The sequence below is a fragment of the Apium graveolens genome, chromosome 6, assembly GCF_009905375.1.
Source record: "Apium graveolens cultivar Ventura chromosome 6, ASM990537v1, whole genome shotgun sequence".
Lineage (NCBI taxonomy): Eukaryota > Viridiplantae > Streptophyta > Magnoliopsida > Apiales > Apiaceae > Apium > Apium graveolens.
The window spans coordinates 60713829-60735400 of NC_133652.1; the positions used below are offsets into that span (position 1 = coordinate 60713829).

Below are 21572 nucleotides of genomic sequence, written 5' to 3' on the forward strand. Positions count from 1 at the left end.
AAATACGATTGTACATAAATATGACCGCATGCGGTTGAATTTAGCCGTGTCCTTTATATTCAACCAAAAACGGATGAATTTGATGTTGGTTGTATTTGTGCAGTTTTATTTAGTCTTGTTTTCTTGTAGTGAGTGTAATATTACGCATAATTCGTTGGAATATAAGATGCTAATTCTTTTCTGCATTTTATTTAAACCTATCATTTCAAGATTATGGTATCAATTCTTGTGGATTTATTCCATTAGAGACCATCTTTAAAACCTTTTTGCACGTTTTTCTCCATTAATTTAATTATTCTGCGATTGTTTTTTGTGAAAGAGGCTCCATTGCAAGGAATTGTTTGATGCACCTAATTAAATTTACTTGAAATAACATTTAAAAGTAGGTATACACAAACAAAGGTGGTTTCATTCTCTGTAGCATTGAATTAAAAAGAGGGCAGGAAAGGTATGCTGCCAACACTTGCCAGATTAGAGAAGTAAGAGCGCAGCATTATATATGGCCCCCTGTGCCCTGTACAAACACATATCTAACCTAAGCAATAACACAATGGTTTCCAAGGCTTGCTATGGGATTCATGGAACCAACTCCGTCGAGCCTGCTGCACTGTTTGGGTGCTACAATCCCCTCCTACTAATGGCTCTGCTGCCTCAACTGATAGCCGTTGACGATTCGCAACCTCAAAATTCTATTACTATCTTTAAGCAAATCTTTCTACATTTTTGGACTTTAAACAAAAGAACAAGATTCTATGCAATAGAATTTCAACAAGTATGACCCCAGGTTTCTAGATCACATTTTTTTACCGTCACGTTTCATTTTTGAATTAGTATTCGTTTTCTTCGTTTATCTGCTAATTTATTTCATTTTCATAAAAAGCATTGATGTGTCACTTGAATATTGGCCTCTTTGGCATAACTCACAAAATGACCACACGTAATATATTCTATACTGACTTCTAAGGACTCTAGTAGAGACCACCATTATTACATGCTTATATTGTAAAACAAGTTTCTTCTTTATATAGAGAGTTGCTAATGTACCCTCATATTATCAATTTTAGTCACAACATTTCTCGAAAGAATGGGAGAGGAAACAAAGGCAGAGCTGTGGGAAGGCAGAGTGAGTGCCAGACTAATCGACACAAAAGCAGAAAATGTATGGTCACTTCTTGTCCAAGATTTTTGTAGCGTTCACAAATGGCTTCCAAGTATTGATGAATGTTACAAAGTTGAGGGAGTTTATGGGCAGCCAGGCCTCATCCGTTACTGCGGAACAACCAGGACATCTTCATCTGATGGCAGTGATGAGCCCATCACCTTGTGGTGCCATGAGAAGTTGTCAGAGATTGATGAGATTCAACGGTGGTTAAGCTATGAGATAATGGAAAATAACATGGGGTTTAAGATGTATAAGTCTACTTTTCAGGTGATGCCGTTGGAGGATGGTGATAAAAGGGGTTGTGAGATCAAGTGGTTGTTTGTTGCTGAACCTGTTGATGGTTGGAAGTTTAAGGATTTGGTTTGGTATCTTGAATCATCTCTTCAAGCCATGGGCCAAAGAATGGAGAAAGCTTTGCAATCTACTAATTAATTAGTTCGTGTTTTCAGATAATGATTATGTATTGTGCATCTAATCTTGATTATTACATAACTCATAAGTGCCTTGTAACTGTCACTCTCAGATCTTCAATTTTCTGCTTCAAGGTAATAATGGATGGATACATAAACTGCAGCTTAACTTGGTTCCTAATCTGAACTTGTATAATGATCATTTTGTTTTTGTTTTGGCACTAGAGTAAATGTATCTTTTCAACCTCAAATTCAAAACTAGAAACTGAAACGAGTGGTTCAAATCCACACTAGTTAAACTCAAATTACCACTTAATTTCTTCAAATACAAGTGCTTGATAGTCCAAACAAACAAATATTGTAAGTTCCATGGCCAGATTACTAAATTAGATTTTGTGTTAAATTTTACATGTAGTGTTTTATTGTCAAGCAGTGTTATACCTAAATACAATTAAGAAAATCAGCACGAATCGATCTAATCGGAAATTTTGTTTTGGAAGAAACATTAAGAAAGTAGACGAGGTAGTTGTAACTATCAAATACAGTGTATGCCTTTGAACCAAGGTAAACCTGTAAACTTGATTGGGGGAGAAGAAGTTGCGTAAAGTAACAAAAAGAAACATGGTTCGGTAGTTAACTAGTTATCATCAACGAACTAGGACACTTCAGAATCAGAATCAGACAAAAGGGATTCCAAGTGTGTTGGGGACACTCTTATTACTTTGACAGGCCAGTACGCCCCCATGCAAGGACTGAAAGCTCACCCTTGGAGGGTGATATTACCACCACGTTATTCTGCTATGTTCTTTGGTCCATACTTTTATTTAATTTTGTGAGTTTCAATTTGGACCATCCGTCGTCATTGTCAATCTTGGCATCAATTTGGACCACATTCTTTAGTTCAAAGCATCAATTTTGGTCCACATTCTTTGGTTCAAAGGGAAGAAGTCAGAAGAGTGGACTACTACATCTACCTGCATATTGTCTTTGTCTTAAAGAGTACTAGCAACACCCAGCTCGTTTTCTTTTTCAAATATATAAAACTACATACTACAATACAAGTCCATATTGATACATCCGAATTTTGATGCATCAAATCCCATAAGAAATAAACCCAGCATGAAAAACCTATACAGACTATATTGCATTATAATTATAGTTTCACCAGAGACTATCAATGTCTGTAAGAATGCTAACGCTTAACCTTTTTTCCATCCAATCGATGATATCCTGGGCAATTTCTTCACGCTCAGGCTCGAAAAGAAGATCGTGAAGAAATCCTTCATATAGTTTTATGTCCTTGAACTTGGATGGTGCTTCATTGTACAAATCCTGAGAAGCCAGTGGATCGGTAACTTTGTCAGCACTTCCATGGAGGACGAAGAACGGGACGGTAACATATTTGAAGTTCCGCATAAGGTAGGAGGAGATTCGGAGAATTTCATGTCCTGTTCGAATCCTCATGGGTCCAGTGTAGACCAATGGGTCAGAATATTTGGCCACAAGTGCTGCAGGATCTCTGGAAACTGGAATTCCTCGTTTGTTAGCACCTTTGAACTGGTACTTAGGAGCTAGCAATGAAAATAATGGAGCTACAGCCTGCATTATAGACATTTATAAGATATGACTATATAATTCAAGAAGAAAATAGATTCTCTTTAGTTCCAAGTAAAACAAAAAAATCACCTGGCAATATGAATTATTTAAACACTACAAACATGTATCCATTTATAATGTTCAAACCATCCTACTTCTCCGATGTCTAAACTTGATGGCACATAGGGTTTCAAATTTAGAGGTAACGGAAATTACTGAAACTTAATCGCTCTGAGATTAACTACTACGGATTGAACTTGGTGTATTACACAGCTCATAATGCTTCTATTCTTTACCTCCTTTTACCTCTAGTCTAGAGAAAAAGGGTGTTGAGCTCAATCTCAGATAGTTACCTGAGGGTAAAGTGCCACACCTATTTTTAGCTCTATTTAAATTAATAGCTAAAATAATGCTACTTAGTTTTCACTTGCAAATCTTGTGCGGAAACTAGGTGACAGGTGATTATAGACAGCATCTACTGTACCAAATAGAACTCTCGTTCAATTGCTCTGCCTTAATCAAGATTTTTTTTAAGTATGAATTCTGAATAAAAAAGACTAACAAAAAGACTTGCATAGATATAAAGTAGGTGTTTACAGAAATTTTCCAGTCTTCTTCAAATAAAACTATGTTTGAAATATTCATTCTTATTTATGCCCGCCTCCAGGTGTTTTAAATTAGAGAGGAAACTTCTTTAAAACAAAAGATATAATGACATTAGAACGAAGTAGGAACACAACCAGTGTACAACAACACAATAAGATCGATAACTAATTATATTACATGAATTCACATTATAAATACAGATTTAAGCAAACTAAGAACTTACTCCAACAATAGGATGTGCTGGTTTAACCCGCAGAGCTGGTGAAGTCAAAATAATTCCTTCCACCATTTTTTCAATATGTGGATAAGAAGCTGCCTGATTAAAGGAGGATACTTTCAGATTAGCTTGAGAAAAAAAAAGTTATCTATATATATATATATATATATATATTTATTTAAAAGTACCTTCAGAACCACAGAACCTCCGGTAGAGTGACCATAAAGGAAACACGGTACTCCAGGGTACTCAAATCTAATCTTTTCCAAGAAAGCCCCCTGTTAAATGGAAGATTGAATAAATTCATTGCAATTGACAGGAAAGAAGCTACTTTTAAAACACAATGCAACTATCTAATCGATGTTCCAAGGACAAGTTCTACTAAAACCCAAGAGGGGTAGGAATCAGGTTCACTTGGATTAAAGTAAGTCTGTATGGGGAAAAGAGATTCACATACCAAAATTAATGTATCTAAATATCAGATTTGTTGAGAACGATACAGGGTTGATAAGAAAACAACAGAAGGAACTCACAGTATCTGACACAACATGATCCAGTGAAGGTACATAACCATGCAATCCATCGCTCCCACCATGACCTATAAGAACATTGAATAAAATTACGAACACTCGAGTTAATTAGATACAAATGGGAGGAAATTTCTTAATCAAGTTATCAATGGCAATCAACAGAAAAGAAAGATTTTGGGTGTTTTTATGGTTCCCTGAATACATTTTGGCTTCCTGGGATTGGGAATTTAAAACTTCACACAAACTAATTACTTTTGGTCATAAAGTAACAGAAATCAGAGGGGCTGCACACAGTAATTCCAAATGTTACTGAGCAATAAATATATGAGACAATCTCATGGAAAGAAAGGTAGGCGGCCCGCAGTGGAAGTCTGTACATATCTAACTGCCAGAGTTATTGTACTACTCGTATAGGTGGAAGCATACACAGTTCAATATCAAAAACATGCGCAACCAGTAATACCTATCCAGTCCATTGCATACACCCCAAAATTGCATGAGTTCAGTTGTCGTGAAAAATCAGCATATCTTCCACTGGAAGCAGACAACACAGGATTTGTAAGGTAATCATTAAGATAATAATAAAGGTAAATTAAGTAAAAACAAAACCGAACTCTTGAAATATGACCTATAAGATATTACCTGTGCTCATTAAGACCATGTATGATAATCAGAATAGCCCTGAAACACAAACAATGGCTCATAAGAGAAGTAAATGGAGCTGAAAGGAAAAGAAAACAAGAAATGTATGGCTATATGAAAGAAATTATATAAATTTTAATTTTCTTTAAAACTACAGCACAAAAACCCCTCGTTCAGTTAAAAAACCTGAAATTCCTTCATATATTAGCAGGATCAACATATATTACACTAGCCAAATGTTGCAGAAGCATACTTAAAGCGTCTGAGCACGGTTTACAACCAGCAGAGACACCAAACCCTATAGAGGAATGATTGAGGAAAGCATGGTGCGTACAAGCAGAGAAACTCAATCATGAATCTAGAAGCAAAATTGATAAATTAGCCTATCTAGTTAACCCCTTGCTCCCGAGTTTTAATTAGGAAGGAAAGCAAGTGGTGGGTGAGTAAAGTAGTTTCACTTGCATTCATATTTGTGCTCCCGAGTTTTTAAAATGAGCGAAAGCAAGTGATAATGAATATAAATTTAACAAACTTTCATTCCAAAACTTTCATTCCAAAAATGGATGAAAGTACTTTACCTCCTTACCACTTACTTCCTTCCCTTTAAAAAACTCGGGAGCGAGTTGTAAGTCTTTATGGAACTCATCTTTTTAGTAAGCAGTGCCCATAGAAACGTATTCCACAAAAAAGTACTAAGAATTTATGGCTCTAAAAAAACAGACGTAGCAATACAACTAAAACACGCGCATGTAGTTCAGGACATGTACATCCTTAATTTTTCATAAACAATGAAAAATATTTCAGTCCCTCTAGGACTTTACATGTTACATATTCTCCATTTGGCAAAAACAATATTCTTGTGCAAATACATAACATGTATCAAAGTCATTACTTGGGTAATTAGTACAACCAGAGTCTAATCATTCAACATTAAGGTATTTATTCTTGAATAGAATCTTTTTTCTTTTCTTTTTTTGACTAATTTGGCTTATATGCCTTACAATTGGGTATCTGTTCTAACAAATCTCGGGGGTGAGCGAGAATCGAACCCAAAACCCGGTACGACAAGAGATAAGCCATTAACCACTTGAATCTTTAAAAATGTATAATTAGCACTTCAAGTTCAATAATAGTGAATGACACCTTATTCATGGTTAAGATATACATATATTGTTTGCTAAACAAATATTTTGTAGCCTAGTAATATATAAGCAATCCAGCAGCCTTGATACTGAATTATACAATTTAAACATATTAACCAATTATTGACACCAGTCAAATGATCAACCCTTCACAACTGCAGATAAGTTTAACTTTTAGCTTCAGTACTATATCATCTGAGTGTACTTGTTGCCACTTGGCAAAATACAAAGTAATGTTGCAAATACCAATAAGACAATAGCTACTTACTGGATGATATCAGCAACATTGCAATGTCAGATGTAGTGTTTCAAAATTTATATACACCATGAAATGACGACTAATATGGAATATACTTCCACGATGACTGAACACATTTTGATACTGTTATTTGGATTACTAAGCACATGGTATAATATTGACCAGCAGCTTTGGAAGGCACATAATTTGTTTCTACCACTATTGCCATTGGTTTCAACTTTCAAATTTCAGCTTCGTATTTAGCCATACTAACATCTAATTAAAACCTTCCTGATAAACTATTCTTTCAGTCAAGTGTTTTCTCATATATTTAACCACAAACACACCCAGCTTGGTGTCAAACGACAAAACACTTGGTTCTCTGAAATTAGGAAGCTAACTAAAATCATTGACGATCAGTGACAAACTGTTATGTTAATTTTCATCCAAATTCATGACAAAAAATGAGAATCGTGCTCAGAAATGATAAACATCTAAACATTTTTAAAACAATATTTGCTTGAGACTCTCATACCTAATAAATCATCCTAAAACAAAAGAATTGCTAATGGGATTGTTGATTCTCTCATCTTTTGACGAAGTTGATGAATCTCTATCATTATTTTTTTAAATACTAGGGAAGAAGTCAGGGTTAGAGTACAAAAGATATCAGCACAAAGTACAATTTGAGGCCTTTGCTCCAATCAAGTAATTCATGCATAGCAACCTGTTCAAATAAATTGTATTCTAGAAGAAAAACCCTACATGACTCTTCCAAACACTGTAAGGCAAGAGTCAAGTCTACATAACAACATATCTGTACAACCCAAAAAATTCAACAAGCATAACCATATATCCAGTTAAGTTTGTTCTTGCAGAAGAAAGCCAAAAAAACACAATGAAATATTGTAAATTTCTTTAACCATATACCAAAAAGTAAGCTCTTCCGTTCTAGTAACTCTAGTACCCATCCAAAATATCATCATCCCCTCTACAATCTAACCATAAGCAAAATCTCCATCACTAATTCCTTCATAACCACCAAAATAACAGTTTTTTATTTCAACTGACTCCTAATCAAATAGAACACAGAAATTTACCTTATAGAAAGCATTTACATGATCTTAAAAACATTAGCACATAAATGCACAAACAAACAACTCATCTAACTTTCACTCTAACATTCCACAACTAATACATTTTCTTCGTAAATCATTGTCTAGCTAAACACAAACAATTTAGGCATCTCAATTATAATAAATTACAAATTCACACACACACACACACACAAATGGGACTAATTTATACTGTAAACAAATGAAAGAAGCGACCTTACTTCATTTCACCGAAAACCGGAAGCCACGAGCGGCAAAACAGAGCGTTTCCTCTATTTCCATAAAACAACGACGTCGTAGACTCATAAAATTCACTCTCATCGCCACCTCTAACCGTTTTAAAACCCTCAGCGAGCGCTCTCCGCCGCAGAATATCCTCCTCCTCTCTCCGAACCGCAAGCTTCCTCTTCGACGACGTCGATCCCGCAGAAGTCGGTGACAAAGGCGGAGACGCCGACGACGAGAGGCGGTGTCGCCGTAGAACCAAAATGAACCACAGTAAAATCGATTGCACGAAAATCAACGATCGCCGGAGCGATTCGTAGCGCGGTAATGATCGCCGGAGATTCCTGAACACCGGAATTATACGGCCGCTTGCGCCGGAGGTTAGTTCTTCGATTTGTACAGCTTCCATGGCTACAATAGAATGGAAAGTTCTAAAAGTATAGATACAAAAGAATATACGTGTAGTCTGTTTCGGTATAGATTACAGGAAAAAGTGATCTGTATTAGTAAGGATAATAATTCAATTACGCGTATGGACTGTGGAACGATATTATTTATTTGGAAATGTCCGATTTTATCGATTAATTCCTGATTTGATTATCTTTTATATATAATTAATTTTATTTTTGAAATTAGTATATATTATAAATAAATTATTGGATATACAATATAATTTTAATCAAATTTAAATAACTGTAAATATATATATAACATAATTATGTATTAACTTATAATCATTAATAAAAAAATATTAAAAATTAAATATAATTTAAAATTATAAAAAAATATTCAAACTTTGATTCAGATTGATTTCAAACCGTTACCGTCATCACCGATCTTTTCCAATTACGTATTTTTAGTTTTTATAACATTGTTATTGTTATTATTACTAAAAACAAAAAAGAGAGGTCTGGTTGTGTGCGACGCGGTGTATGGAGTTATTGTGGAAGTGGACACTTGGGATTTTGTGGTGTGTTGATTTTGTTTAGACTGATTTGGTTGCTTGCGGATTAATTGGGATTGACGAGTTTTGTGGACTAAAAAGGATTGACCGGTGGACTTCGCAGGCTCCAGGTATATTGTGGGCGGCTTGGAAGATAAGGTCTGTTTCATTGATTTGAATTTTGGGTTGCTTCGTCTTTGTCGCCAAAGTGTCGTATAATTGATTGTTTTGAATTTTTTTAGTGAATAAGATCGAAAACACAATTATCGGCATCAGCACCTGCTACCAGGTAGGAGACCATCTTAAACTTTTTTTGCGAATAATTTTTTAATTTTTTTTGTTAATATTCTAATATTGTCGCAGTCCTCTCGTAAATTATTCGTCCATTTGATTATTGTAATGTGTAAGAATGTTTTCAACAAGGATTGTCAAAATAATTGTTAATTTTTGACAAATCATTATTTAATTAATCAATTTTTTCTAATACTAGATTATAACCCGTGCTTTGCATACAGGTATTTCAAAATTTATTTAATAAAAATATTTAAATTAATTTTTTAAATAAAATTGAATAATGTGATTCCGAAAGATTAAGTTATTTATATAATAAGTGTGTTACATTTATATATTATGATAAATTTATTTAAAAAATTACCTATGTTATTTTACATGTTATATATTTTGTGAGATCGTTTTTACAAATAAATCTGACAAAAAATAAAGTTTATCTCAAATTTGTAATAAAAACTTACCATAAGTAACACAATCCATATTTAAAGTTGTATTACTAAGTTTTTATAATTAAAACGGATCATAATAAGTAAATGGATCTTTTATAAATCTAGTATGGATACCAAACCTTAAAATGGATAGTCCGTTGGGTAAAATTAATGTTAAAAATCATATTCAAACCAAAATATGGATACAAAATCTTAGGAAACGGTTATCCATCAATTTATAATATATATATATATAGATGTGCTCGGGTGTACATTTAAACACCAAATTACACGAGTTTGGAGCATTTTTATTGAACTTCTAATTATAAATAATAACTTAAAACTCGTGCGTGATCACACATATTTTTTTGAATATTATATTATTTTTTTAAAAAAATTGAATTCAATTCTTAATTTTGTTCATTTAAAACTTTAAATGATATGACTTCATTATAATTATATTAGTAGACGTATATGTTTATAAGTGTTTAGAACATTTAAACTTATTTAAAGTGATAGCATTGGTAAGGGAGAATATTATTATAACGAAATTATCATTTTATTGAGAGTAGAAATATTATATCTCCATTATGTTCGGACCGTAAAAAATATTAATTTAGCATGGTGATTACTTAATCGATTAACTATAATTTTATAAAAGATATTTAAAAAAGACAATATTACTGATTGAACGATATAGTTTTATTGATAATTTTATGTGTATTTTAAAAAAAAATTATTATATTTTAATTAAAATTTGATTTATTAGTTCACATCAATAGGATACGAATTATACTTAGTCTAATATTAATTTGATTAATTTCGGATTGGTGGTTTATATTATTTTATTTTAGCCTGATATTCAATATATCGACCAAATCAAACTAATTATTTTTAGTTTAATTTTATTTTTCTAATAGTCTGGATCAATAAGATAATTTTGTTTTAGACTGAATAATTACTATATATGATTTTATTTTTGTTGGCCGAATAGTATTTTTATTTTAGTTTTGTATTAGTCTGAATCAATTGTATAATGTATTTTTTATCCTGGATAAATAAAATATATTATTTTGTTTATCAAGTTCATAAGTATAATTTTTTTAGGAGGATGGATAGTATTATTATTTTATCTTAACCCGATTCACATGATATATCAACAAAATCTTAATAAAAAAATTTATCGTAGGTAACCCGCAGCCGCTACCCTTCGAGTGTGCACTGTGTAAACCCTACGGGCTCACGTAATAGTCTGCAAACCACGTGAACCAAGGTAAACCGCATTAAGCGACAGACTCTGTCTCATGAGACATAATCATAAATTCTTCTTCCGTGGGTTCAAAAAATATAAATTGGTAGAAGAAGTTGAATTTAATATAAGTTATAATGATATAGAGTTCGGTATAAAATAGAATTGAAATTGGTAAAGTAATAGAGTAAGTTGACTTCAATATCAATTAGAATTAGAATTGATCGACTCAATAATTAGAATTAGAATAATTAAGTGAGGGTAATTAAATAATTTCAGTAAATATCGACCGACCAACTACCAAATTTTTAATGTTTCGTCTATTATAATTTAGTATAGATGATGAACCCACTTCATCCCTTGCATGTACAATAATTTAATTAATAAAAATGTTATAACTCATTAAAGTTAGTAATTATTATGTGTCCTTAGACACAAATTAAAAAGACCTTATATTAATTTTTTATTTTATCTCTATTCAATGTCAAATTTGCAACATTCCGCTCCCAATAGTTAGCGAGCAACTTCTGAAAGTTGCTTCCGTGATCCTTTAAATTAGATTATATATATATATTACTATTATATAAAATATGAAATATTAAAAAATTTGGTACGATACTTGTTTTTTGGTAAACGCTGATTTTATCGAATTACCCTTAATTATAAACTTTTATTAACCTTATTAATAGAATTATAATAAAAAAATACATATACAAATTTAAATATTAGTCAGGCATAGTATGATGCATTTCCGGCCCGATTTACAGTTGTTATATCAAACTGTTTAAAAGGTTCATGAATTTCGGTTATAAATGATCAATCACAATTCACAACAATGGTACGGGAGCTGGGGAAGTCAAAAGATCAACAATTTTATTTCGATCAATGATCTAAACTATCGGGTTCTTTGTTTCATCAAATTCTCCTTTCCATTATTCACAAAAAATGAGGTTTATAGAGTTCATAAGCTAAAAAATCGATTTTTTCACAAGTGATTTTTATGTTCAAGACTTTGAGACATATTAAAATCAAACGGAAGATAATTTGTGGCCTAAAATAAAATTAATGTATATTATGGTTTGGACAAAAATAAATATTAAAGTTTGATTATTGTTTATTAAAACTAAACTAAATATAATTTATTGACGTATAATATATCTAGCAGCCTAAATTAAAATTAATATATATGATGAGTCAATATTAGAAAATAGAACTCTATACTTTTATACTATATTATTATTATTATACTTCGTATAATAAAAGTGGTAGTCAATAAAGAATTATACGATAAAATTTATTATTATTATATAAAAGACGACGTAACATTCAATTGATATGGTCTTTTCTTCAATTATACAATTTTCTTTCCTTAATTTTTTTTAATATTTTACTCAATTGCCCCTAATTAATATATAACCAATTACCTTAATTAGTAAAATACGTTGCCTTTTTTATTTTCACCAACTAAACAACTATTTCTCTAAAAATATTTTAGACAATTCCTTTTAATCTATATCTTTTTTAAATAAAACATGTTGCCTTTTTTATTTTTCCCAAATAAAAAAAATCTTTCTCTAAAACTGTTATGGACAATTCTTTTTAATATATACTGATTATCTATTTATCAATGTATACAATATTTAATAGACGAAATATTAAAAATTTGGTAGTCATTCGGTACTCGCTAAAGTTACATAATTGCCCAACTTAACTAATTTATTATTTTAATATAATTATCTTCTGTACTATTACAAAATAATGGACGGAAAAAAGCGTTTTATCGTGAATCATATAAGGTTCATGTTCACGATTTTAAAACTAATATTGATAAACCAAATCACCAACGAAAATTGAACTAAACATATTTTCCCTTGGGATAGTTCTCCAACAATGATAGGAAATTGTTACGGATGGGTGTTGAGCCTATATTTTTTAGTGAGTTTATTAAATTATATTTTTCTAAAACCTAATTATAATAAAATAGGTATTATAATATAATAAAAGATATATTCTGTTTTATTTATTCAGACATATTTTCAGTTTTAACAAATATAATTAATAAAATATTAACATTAAAATAACAATTATTTAAAACAATCGTGCATCGCACGAGTTTAGACTTAACATTAGAAGTTTGATAGTGAGTCCGTAATTGCTGAAATTACTTCATTGCCCTCATTTAATTAATTTATTATTTTGACATAATATCTTATATAATATTATCGTTAAAAATTATAAAACCACTAAAATAAAGTATGAGACGGTATTTGGGTAAATATAGATGGTGTTCGGGCTAAACTAGAATTATAGATACTACTAATACTATTGATGATGTCAAAATAATTATATTATTGATCCGAGACGAAAAAATATTTATTTTGAGAAGTCGACAAAAATTGACAAATTCATGACAATTTACCTACTTTAATGGATAGTCAATTAAAAATGTCTTATCACATTAATTTCGGTAACATCCCTGCCACCGCAGCTAGAAATGCTATAGGTATATTGAATAAAGAAATGCTATCACTAAGTTATTTGAGAGAAAATTTTATTAATTTTTCAAATAATTTAAATTAATATCACAGTATGTTGAGATCTTGTGAAGGATAAAAATATAATTTTTTCATATTGCGATGTTATACTTTAACTAGCTTAAAATTCGTGCGATACACAGATCACATAATTTTTTTTAATAATATATAATTTTTTAAAAAATATTTTAAATTATTAATTTATTTATTTTTATGATTTTAAGTGATATACTTCATGATAATTATACGAACACACACACATATATATATATATATATATATTCATAGTTTTTTTGAATAGTTAAACTTATTTAAAGTAATAGCCTCAGTACCGGGAAAAGAATATTATTATATTGACTTTATTTTTTTGATTAAAATTATAATTTCTTCATTATGTTGAACCTTAACAAAAAAATTATGTTAACGAGATTATTACTTAAATGATTAAGTATTAGAGCTATTTGAAAAAGACAATATTATTGATTGAAAGATATAATTTTATTAATGATTTTATGTGTGTATTAAAAATAATAATTTTATTTTAATTAAAAGTTAATTTTCAGTTCAGATCAATATGATACAAATTATGCTTAATCTAATATAATTTAATTTATCCCGGATTATTGATTTACATTATTTTATTTTAACTCGAGACCCATTACTCCGACCAAATTGCATATATACCTAGTTCTATTATAGTAACATGGAAAATAGGTGTATTATTGGTAAAGTAGTCCAGATGTTAAATTGATATTTGTTTTGTTCAGATATTCAAGAAAATACAGATAAAAAATAAGAGAAAAAAAGAAACCCTGTCAAACTTACGAAAAAGGTAAGAAAAACTTTTTAAAACTTTTGCTTAAATATACGGTAATGTAATAATTTAAAAACTGTTATCATCTTAAATATTACAATAGCATTATTGTTTTAGTCCGGTTGGAGTATTATTATTTTTAGTCTGAACGGGTATACATTATTTTATTTTACTTCCGTGTCATTATATCGACCATGTAATGCAGGCTTTATTTTACCATATGGGCCATTTGTGTTTTTAAGGCTAATTTCCAACTACCACAGTGAATTGTGGTCTAGCAGGGGTGTAATCAAACCTAGCCGTGTTATGTATTCTCAGATTTGGTTCGAGTTTGATTTAATATGTTCGGACTTGAGCTCGAGTATGAGTTCGATCGAACTTTAAACTACAAGCTCGAAACTTAGCATATAAAAAGTTTGATAAGCTCGAGTTTGACTTAAAAACTGGAATCAAATATTGAAAAAAAATTCAAAATATGATTGTCTCCCGTTGGATTCGATTAAATATATAGAATACAAATATGATATTAAATATTAATCTATTTATATTAAAAAAAATTGAATACAATAAGGGTTCAATAAAACTCGTGAACATTACGAATATTACGAGCCGGGTAATTTAAAACTCAAATTCTAGGTGGTAAAATATTCGAATAGTTCGAGTTCGAACTCAGCTCGATTATTACCGAATCAAATTTAATTATATGACGAGTCGAGATCGAGTAGGTGACCCAGAGTTTTACTTGTATATGCCGGACTCTAGCAGCATATAAAAAAGAACATGTCCCTTGGGTAGGGTATCAGCTTTGCTTTGATTGTTTGTTTAGTCAATAAAATCCTTAAGATATTTCCTCGTTCAGACCGGTTAAAGAATATTCCTTGTACTCATGATGTGGTTATAAGAATAGAAGAGCATCCATTCATCATCATTCCATTGCATAATGAAAAGCAAGCGAGGGTCAGAACTGAATATATGGTCATAGGTCTGTGGCCGATTCTTGTTGGCAAAGAGCCTGACTTGATATGATTAATGGGCACAGCTCTTTTTGACCTAATTACTGGACACCACGCCCATAAGTTTGACAACACATAAAAACGCATTAAGAACCGGATAAATTTTGGGAGACTGGGGCAAAGGTGTTGCTCTGGTTTTACTTCCTTCTGAACCTTGAAAATTATATGGAGCCAAAAACTAGTGCCCTGACAACAATTTACTTGTATGTATGGAGCCAAAAACTGAATATATTGAGGGTATAATTATATTGCATTTTGTAATTTGTAGTTAATTTTGACATGAAAGTTAAAAGTTGAGGAATGAAGTACACACCTCATATACAAATTGTTGGTTCTGTTTCATAACGTTATGTAGTCCCTGGTAGAGGTGGCCAAACGTGCGGGTTCGAACCGCACATTCGGGACCGGCTCGTACAGAAATCGTAAAATATTCGGCCCGATTCGGGCCGGTTCAAACCCGCACAACCCGCCGAAAGAAGCGAACCGAATACGAATTTAATTTTAAAAAACCGGAACCGGTACTAACCCGCACGACCCGCACAGGCGAAGCCCGCGTGAGCCGCACGAACTGTGCAACCCGCACAGCCCGCACGGCATCTACACTTCAGCCAACCATAATCGAAAACTCATCTCAATGAGGCTTCCAGGTGCCACATAAGAGGGGAGGAAAAGAAGCAACCAACTATACCCAGTTTACCCATTTCAATCAAAATCTTTTATGTACTGGCTAAACTACACAAGAACCGGATCATAGAGGCCCGTTTTAAACTCCCTGACTAAACATATAACCCATATATGACGAAAAAGTGAAAGGAGGAAGAGAGCTCAAAAGGCTCTGTAACTACAAGCAAGCAGGATATTAGGAAGAAACTCTCCCGCCCAACCCAAGTCATCAACATGATTGCCTAAAAGGGTAAACCATTAACCAGTATCTATATAGGAAAAAGCAAAGTACAACATTTATGTCAAGTTTTGCAAACTCTTGGACTAATATATTCCTATCCCCTCTTTACCAGTCCCTGAGAATCCTGTTGTTGAGTTCAACCCAAATGCTCTCTTGGTGGTTCAGATCTTAGTCTAATTGTATATTTTGATTTCCGTACTCTTTTTAACCAAAAACTTACCGTGCCAACCCGCCAACCCGCGAGCCCGTGTGCCTGCAACCCGCGAACCCGTGAACCGCCTGGCACGCACACGAGTTCAGTGCCGAATCCGAGTTACCTTCTGCAAGTTCAAGCACAGCCCGGCCCGATTCGCTCGCTTCAAGTGCCGGTTCAGTGTTCAGTTTTTCCGGTCCCAACCCGCTACAAACCCGGCCCGGACCGCACGACCCGCACGAGTGGCCACCTCTAGTCCCTGGGCTTTGCATGAATATGAACAGAGACAGCCCTCCCATGGGACAAAAGAATAAGTATAAACAAGGCAGAATAATGGTCCCTCCCTCCAATTATCCAACAATGAGAATAAACGGTGTATGCAGCTTTATATGTAGCGTCTGGCTGATATAATAAAAATTAATAATATTCCTGCACTCTCGTCGCTGCCCGTTTGTCCCATATACGATAACCCAGAAACAGTGTTAAACTTAAAGCTGTGAAATTCGTAAGTTTCATTTCATGCACATAATTGTACCGTCAATATATAGCACACGGTCCAATCATACTTGGCCACGACACACCGTTGTGGTTATCGGAAATAACCCTATGAATACATTTCGACCAATATCTCTAGCTAGTTCCACCATTGCATCCATTTCTTTTTATTTCTTTCCATTTCTTGTAATTAAGAACTCCCAATATTAAGATTTCTCAAATGGTCGATCATTCAGACTCTAACTTATCTGGGATTTGAGTGAGTAGGTTACTGGTGGCCGGTCCAGATTCAATTTTTTCTTTTTATCATTTTCATTTGGCTTTTCAAATTTAGTGATATTTAAGCGTTAAAAATTAGTATCTTAAATATTTAATCTCCAACTTATGACCATATAACTATAAATAAAACTAAATATTACTCAAATATGAAAGATTTTACTAGCATATAATAGGAATACTTAACCTTTGTTAAGTGGAGACACTTTATAAATATACATATTTATATATACATTAATGTTTAAAAAAAACTGCTAATTTTTATTTCCATGTATGATGTCACATGTTCTCGATCTATCCAATGGTTCATAAATGATAATTATCTTACATAAAAATAATTTAAAAAGCTTAATTATTGTTAAATTTGTAATTTAGATAAAATTTAAAATATTTATTTTGCTAATTAAACACACTCGCAGTCACTCAAGCTGAGTGACTAACCATTCACGTCTAGCAATTGGTGATACTGCCACAAGCCTACAACAATTACAACAATTGGTTTTGGGTTATCGTGTTCTTGTATTGTTCTTTACGAGAGTGTTAGCTTATGGAGAGTAATGACCTCGATTAATAGTATAACAGATGATACTGCAATTAAATTTATAAACTTCACATGATTCTGTATCTAATAATATTACACATGCATGTGTTATATATAGTAGTTTTTTTTTTATCAAATACATGATATTCTGCAACACTCACACTTATCAAAACATGTCATGTACTAGAACCTGAAAGCTAACAATTAAAAACCAAGAAAAAGGTAGCAAATTAAGCAAACAACTAGCTTAATTTATTTCTAACACACACGAGCTTGAAATCATGACACATTTTAGGGTTTTAACTAGGTCTTTAGCACACGGCCTGGCTACTGGGTCACTAGCAGTGCATTGAAGCGCTAGATTCATAGTCTCCACAATCTGGTTATGATGATCAAGTGCACAAGCTTTAATTATTGGATCAACCCACGTCTCTAGATGACAATCTGAGTAGCAATAACGTGCCCACTCCACTATGTTTTCATGCCTACCTGCTAATTCAACACTGCTTGAACTTCTTCCAGTTAACAGTTCTATTAGTACAAGCCCAAATCCATACATGTCACTCTTTTCTGTAGTAGTCCCTTTCGTTTCTCTACTTTCTGCAATATATATCAAATTATGAGTTAACATATAATTATGTAATTGCTTAAGTGAATACCAATTGATAATTACCTGCGGAAATGTAAGCTGAGAGAAAACACTTGGTATCCATTGATGAAGCTCTCTGCGAAAAGGTCAATCTTAAGCAAGGCTCGTTCTTCTCATAAACAATAATTTTGTCACTCGAAATTTCACATTCAAGAGTACTAGGTGAACAATGAGAATGAACATGCTTGAGAGCTTTACCGATTCCAACTGCAATATTTTTACGATTTTCCCAACTTAATTTTGGAATAATTTCACTCAGGATTTTCCCTTCAACATATTCATACACCAGGTATCCACCCTTTGCTGACATACAAATTGCGATGAGATTTGCTATGTTTGGATGCTGCAGCTTATAAAATTCACAAACTTGCGATGGAGAAATTGAGCTGATATCATTTATCAAGAACTGCATGTTCTTGGCTAACGAGGACTGGCCTATGTAAGAGTTTCCAAGTTTCCCTCTTACGATAATATTTTCATCTCTAACCGAAGATAAAATGTCATCGATTGTTATGCTTTTACAGGCCTTGTAATGCATGAACTGTAGCTCCCAACTTCCATCCTCACTTGTTTCCACTCTCTGAAGATTCATAATCTTTTTTCTTCGGACAAGTAGAAGAATGACGAAAGCTGAAACTCCAAGAACTGCTAAAGCCGCCAGGATACAGCTAACAAGAAACCACCATGCAGAAGTCTTGAGACCTTTGCATGGCCATAAACCGCTTGTAGAACCACCACATAAGTTGTTACCTACCACAGCACTTGAATTGATAGCGACGAAAGCTCCAGTAGATGGTAAACTTCCATGGAAATGATTGTGAGAAATATTTACTTGAACAAGTGATTCCACTTTTCCTAAACTGTGAGAGATTTCACCAGATAGTTGATTACATGACAAATCAAGCTGCCCAAGGACTGGCATTTCCGAAAAACTATTAGGAATCTTCCCAGTAAGCTGATTATAGCTTAGGTCAAGATTCACAAGCATTCGGCACAAGGATAATTCTTCTGGGATGCTTCCTGAGAGATTGTTTTTACTTAGCTTCAACTGCACCAGCTCTGTAAAGTTTCCAAAACTAGGTGGAATATCTCCGAAAAAATAATTTTCGGATAAATCCACATTCTCCAGTTTCTCACTACCAAAACTACCAGGTAAATTGCCAAAAAATCTGTTGCGTGATAAATTTAGCATTTCGAGTTCTGGCATAGTCCAAGTTCTCCTACTAATCCTGCCTGAGAGGTTATTACCTGAAATATCAAGGTAGTAAACACGTGGCAGTTGGATAAATTCTGATGATAGTTGGCCTGAAAATTGGTTGTTTTGGAGCCGGATTCTTTGTAGACTTGTGCAGTGACCAAGACTTTGAGGTAATTCACCTTCAAGCGAATTCGAGAAAAGGATGAGCTTAGCCAGATGGCCGGATTCGCAAAGAGTTATAGGTATTTTTCCGGTGAGATTGTTAGTAGAAAGGTCTACTACAGTGAGATTATTATATTTTCCGAGATCTTCCGGGATCTCACCTGACAGTTTATTAGACCACAACTGAAGGACTTGGAGATGAGGTAAAAAGGTTACAGATTTTGGAATTTTTCCAGTAAGATCGTTGGAAAACAAATGGAGGATCTGCAATTTGTTTAATTGGCCAATCAATTCTGGAATTTCACCAGATAAAAGATTATCGCTAAAATCAAGCGATTTTAGTTTTTGCAGATTAAAAACAGAGTGAGGAATAGATCCACTGAGACTATTCAAGTACAAAAAGAAGTATTCAAGATTGGTTAGATTGCCAAGAGAGGATGGAACTTCACCAGTAAGATTGTTGTACACAAGATTAAGATGATTTAATGAAGATAACTCACCAAGGCTCACCGGAATCTGACCCGAAAGATTGTTGTATCCCAAGTAAATCAACTTCAAATTCTTCATTAGGCCTATCTCACTTGGAATTTCACCAACTAATTCATTAGAAGCCAAAGTTAAGTATTGAAGATCTGTCAAATTTCCAATGGATTTTGGTATTTTTCCCACTAAAGCATTTCCACCGAGATCAAGAACTTTGAGACTAGAGAATGATCCTATTTCTTCAGGAATTTCACCCGAGAAAAGGTTGTTTGAAATGTCTAGTGTTTCAAGCCCAGAAATTGAGATTAATTTTGGCAATGAACCTGTGATGTTATTGCTACTTAGATTGAGATATCTAAGATATAAACAAGATGTAATATTACTTGGAATGCCACCCTCAAGTTGATTATTGGAGAGGTCGATAACTTGGATGAATGGTAATTGAAACAAAGACTCGGAAATTATTCCAGATATATTTTTTCCCGAGAGTTCAAGTTTTGTAACATGGGAAGAATTGTCGCAAGTTATACCTTCCCAATAGCAAAATGAAGTGGAAGAATTCCAAGAGGAAAGGGAGTCGAAAGGATCTCGAATGAAAGATTTAATGGATAACAAATTTTGAAACTCTGTTCCACTGCATGCAAATATTAATACAGTTAAGTAGAACACCAGCACCAATGATCCCTCATCTCTTATTGATCTTTGTTTCAACATACTTATAAATTGCTAGACACTAGAGAAGTGCACTGAGTTGAACCAATAGGAGAAATGACTTTCTGCAGCATGCAAGATTATGAGTTAGCTAGAAAAACATTGGATCAAGTGCTTTTAAAAGTGAGCTTATACCATGATCCCTTACAATCAATCACTAGGTATAATAATGACATTTCATGATAATCATTTAACAGAAATGGCAGAAATATAAAGTATTTATATATGAAATTAGCTGATAAATGTATATCAGAAACAAGGAGAAAGTCATTAAGCTTCAATACATATATCCTTATAGGTTGCATTTGTAAAATGTTAAGTCACTCACCAAAAGTTAGTTAAATCAGCAGGGCATGTGAAGCTTTGTCGGGCTTTAAGACTACGTACTAGCTCAGAAGGTAGAGAAAAAAGTGGAATAGATAGAAACTCAAGTTTTATTATGTTTCAAGTGAAGTGAGTAATGTAGTGTTGAGATTCAGAAATATGAATGTATAAATAGAGTAAGGTTTCAAGCTCTGTATAACAGGAAATGGCTTTATTTTATTTATTTAATTTTTAAAAATAGATATATATATATATATATGTAGTTCTTGTCTTCTTGACTTTCTACTGGTCTGAAAACGAAGAGTTGAAGGCAGGGACAAATGTGTATGCTTTTGTCCCAAAAAAATTTCTTCTTTTGACTGGCTTTGGATAGTGACAGAGGATACCCCCTGTAACCGTTGAATATGTTGAAATGGCTTCGCTCTCCCTTGCTAATTGCTATCTCTTCTTTACATGCATAAATGTTGCATGCACTACACCT

The 21572-nt window shown here is 32.9% G+C and overlaps 3 protein-coding genes across 3 annotated transcripts; 1 reads left to right on the plus strand and 2 right to left on the minus strand.

Moving 5' to 3' along the window:
- The first annotated feature begins 1000 nt into the window (after positions 1–1000).
- Positions 1001–1741, plus strand: LOC141666975 (lachrymatory-factor synthase). Its single transcript, XM_074473243.1, has one exon. It carries the CDS (start codon positions 1085–1087, stop codon positions 1592–1594), a length of 510 nt encoding a protein of 169 aa, XP_074329344.1. The 5' UTR covers positions 1001–1084; the 3' UTR covers positions 1595–1741.
- Positions 1742–2572: 831 nt separating this feature from the next.
- On the minus strand, positions 2573–8374 carry LOC141666708 (uncharacterized). Its single transcript, XM_074472862.1, has 7 exons — positions 7880–8374; positions 5164–5202; positions 4985–5055; positions 4525–4589; positions 4180–4269; positions 3998–4090; positions 2573–3171 (listed from the first exon to the last, which is right to left on the minus strand). Exons 1-7 carry the CDS (start codon positions 8290–8292, stop codon positions 2734–2736), a joined length of 1209 nt encoding a protein of 402 aa, XP_074328963.1. The 5' UTR covers positions 8293–8374; the 3' UTR covers positions 2573–2733.
- A 9216-nt stretch (positions 8375–17590) lies between these two features.
- LOC141667839 (uncharacterized) lies at positions 17591–21248 on the minus strand. The gene is made up of 3 exons (XM_074474472.1): positions 21096–21248; positions 18238–20832; positions 17591–18164 (listed from the first exon to the last, which is right to left on the minus strand). The coding sequence occupies exons 2-3, from the start codon at positions 20768–20770 to the stop codon at positions 17812–17814; spliced, it is 2886 nt and encodes a 961-aa protein (XP_074330573.1). The 5' UTR covers positions 20771–20832; positions 21096–21248; the 3' UTR covers positions 17591–17811.
- Between the last annotated feature and the right edge of the window lie 324 nt (positions 21249–21572).

Excerpts from the sequence above, each read along its gene's own strand:
- LOC141666975 (XM_074473243.1), top strand. The coding sequence starts at position 1,085 with ATGGGAGAGGAAACAAAGGCAGAGCTGTGGGAAGGCAGAGTGAGTGCC.
- LOC141666708 (XM_074472862.1), bottom strand. The coding sequence starts at position 8,292 with ATGGAAGCTGTACAAATCGAAGAACTAACCTCCGGCGCAAGCGGCCGT. Across the intron at positions 5,056-5,163 it reads CATGGTCTTAATGAGCACAG|TGGAAGATATGCTGATTTTT; the intron begins GTAATATCTTAT and ends GTCTGCTTCCAG. Across the intron at positions 4,270-4,524 it reads ATCATGTTGTGTCAGATACT|GGGGCTTTCTTGGAAAAGAT; the intron begins GTGAGTTCCTTC and ends TCCATTTAACAG.
- LOC141667839 (XM_074474472.1), bottom strand. The coding sequence starts at position 20,770 with ATGTTGAAACAAAGATCAATAAGAGATGAGGGATCATTGGTGCTGGTG. Across the intron at positions 18,165-18,237 it reads CTCAGCTTACATTTCCGCAG|AAAGTAGAGAAACGAAAGGG; the intron begins GTAATTATCAAT and ends TATATATTGCAG.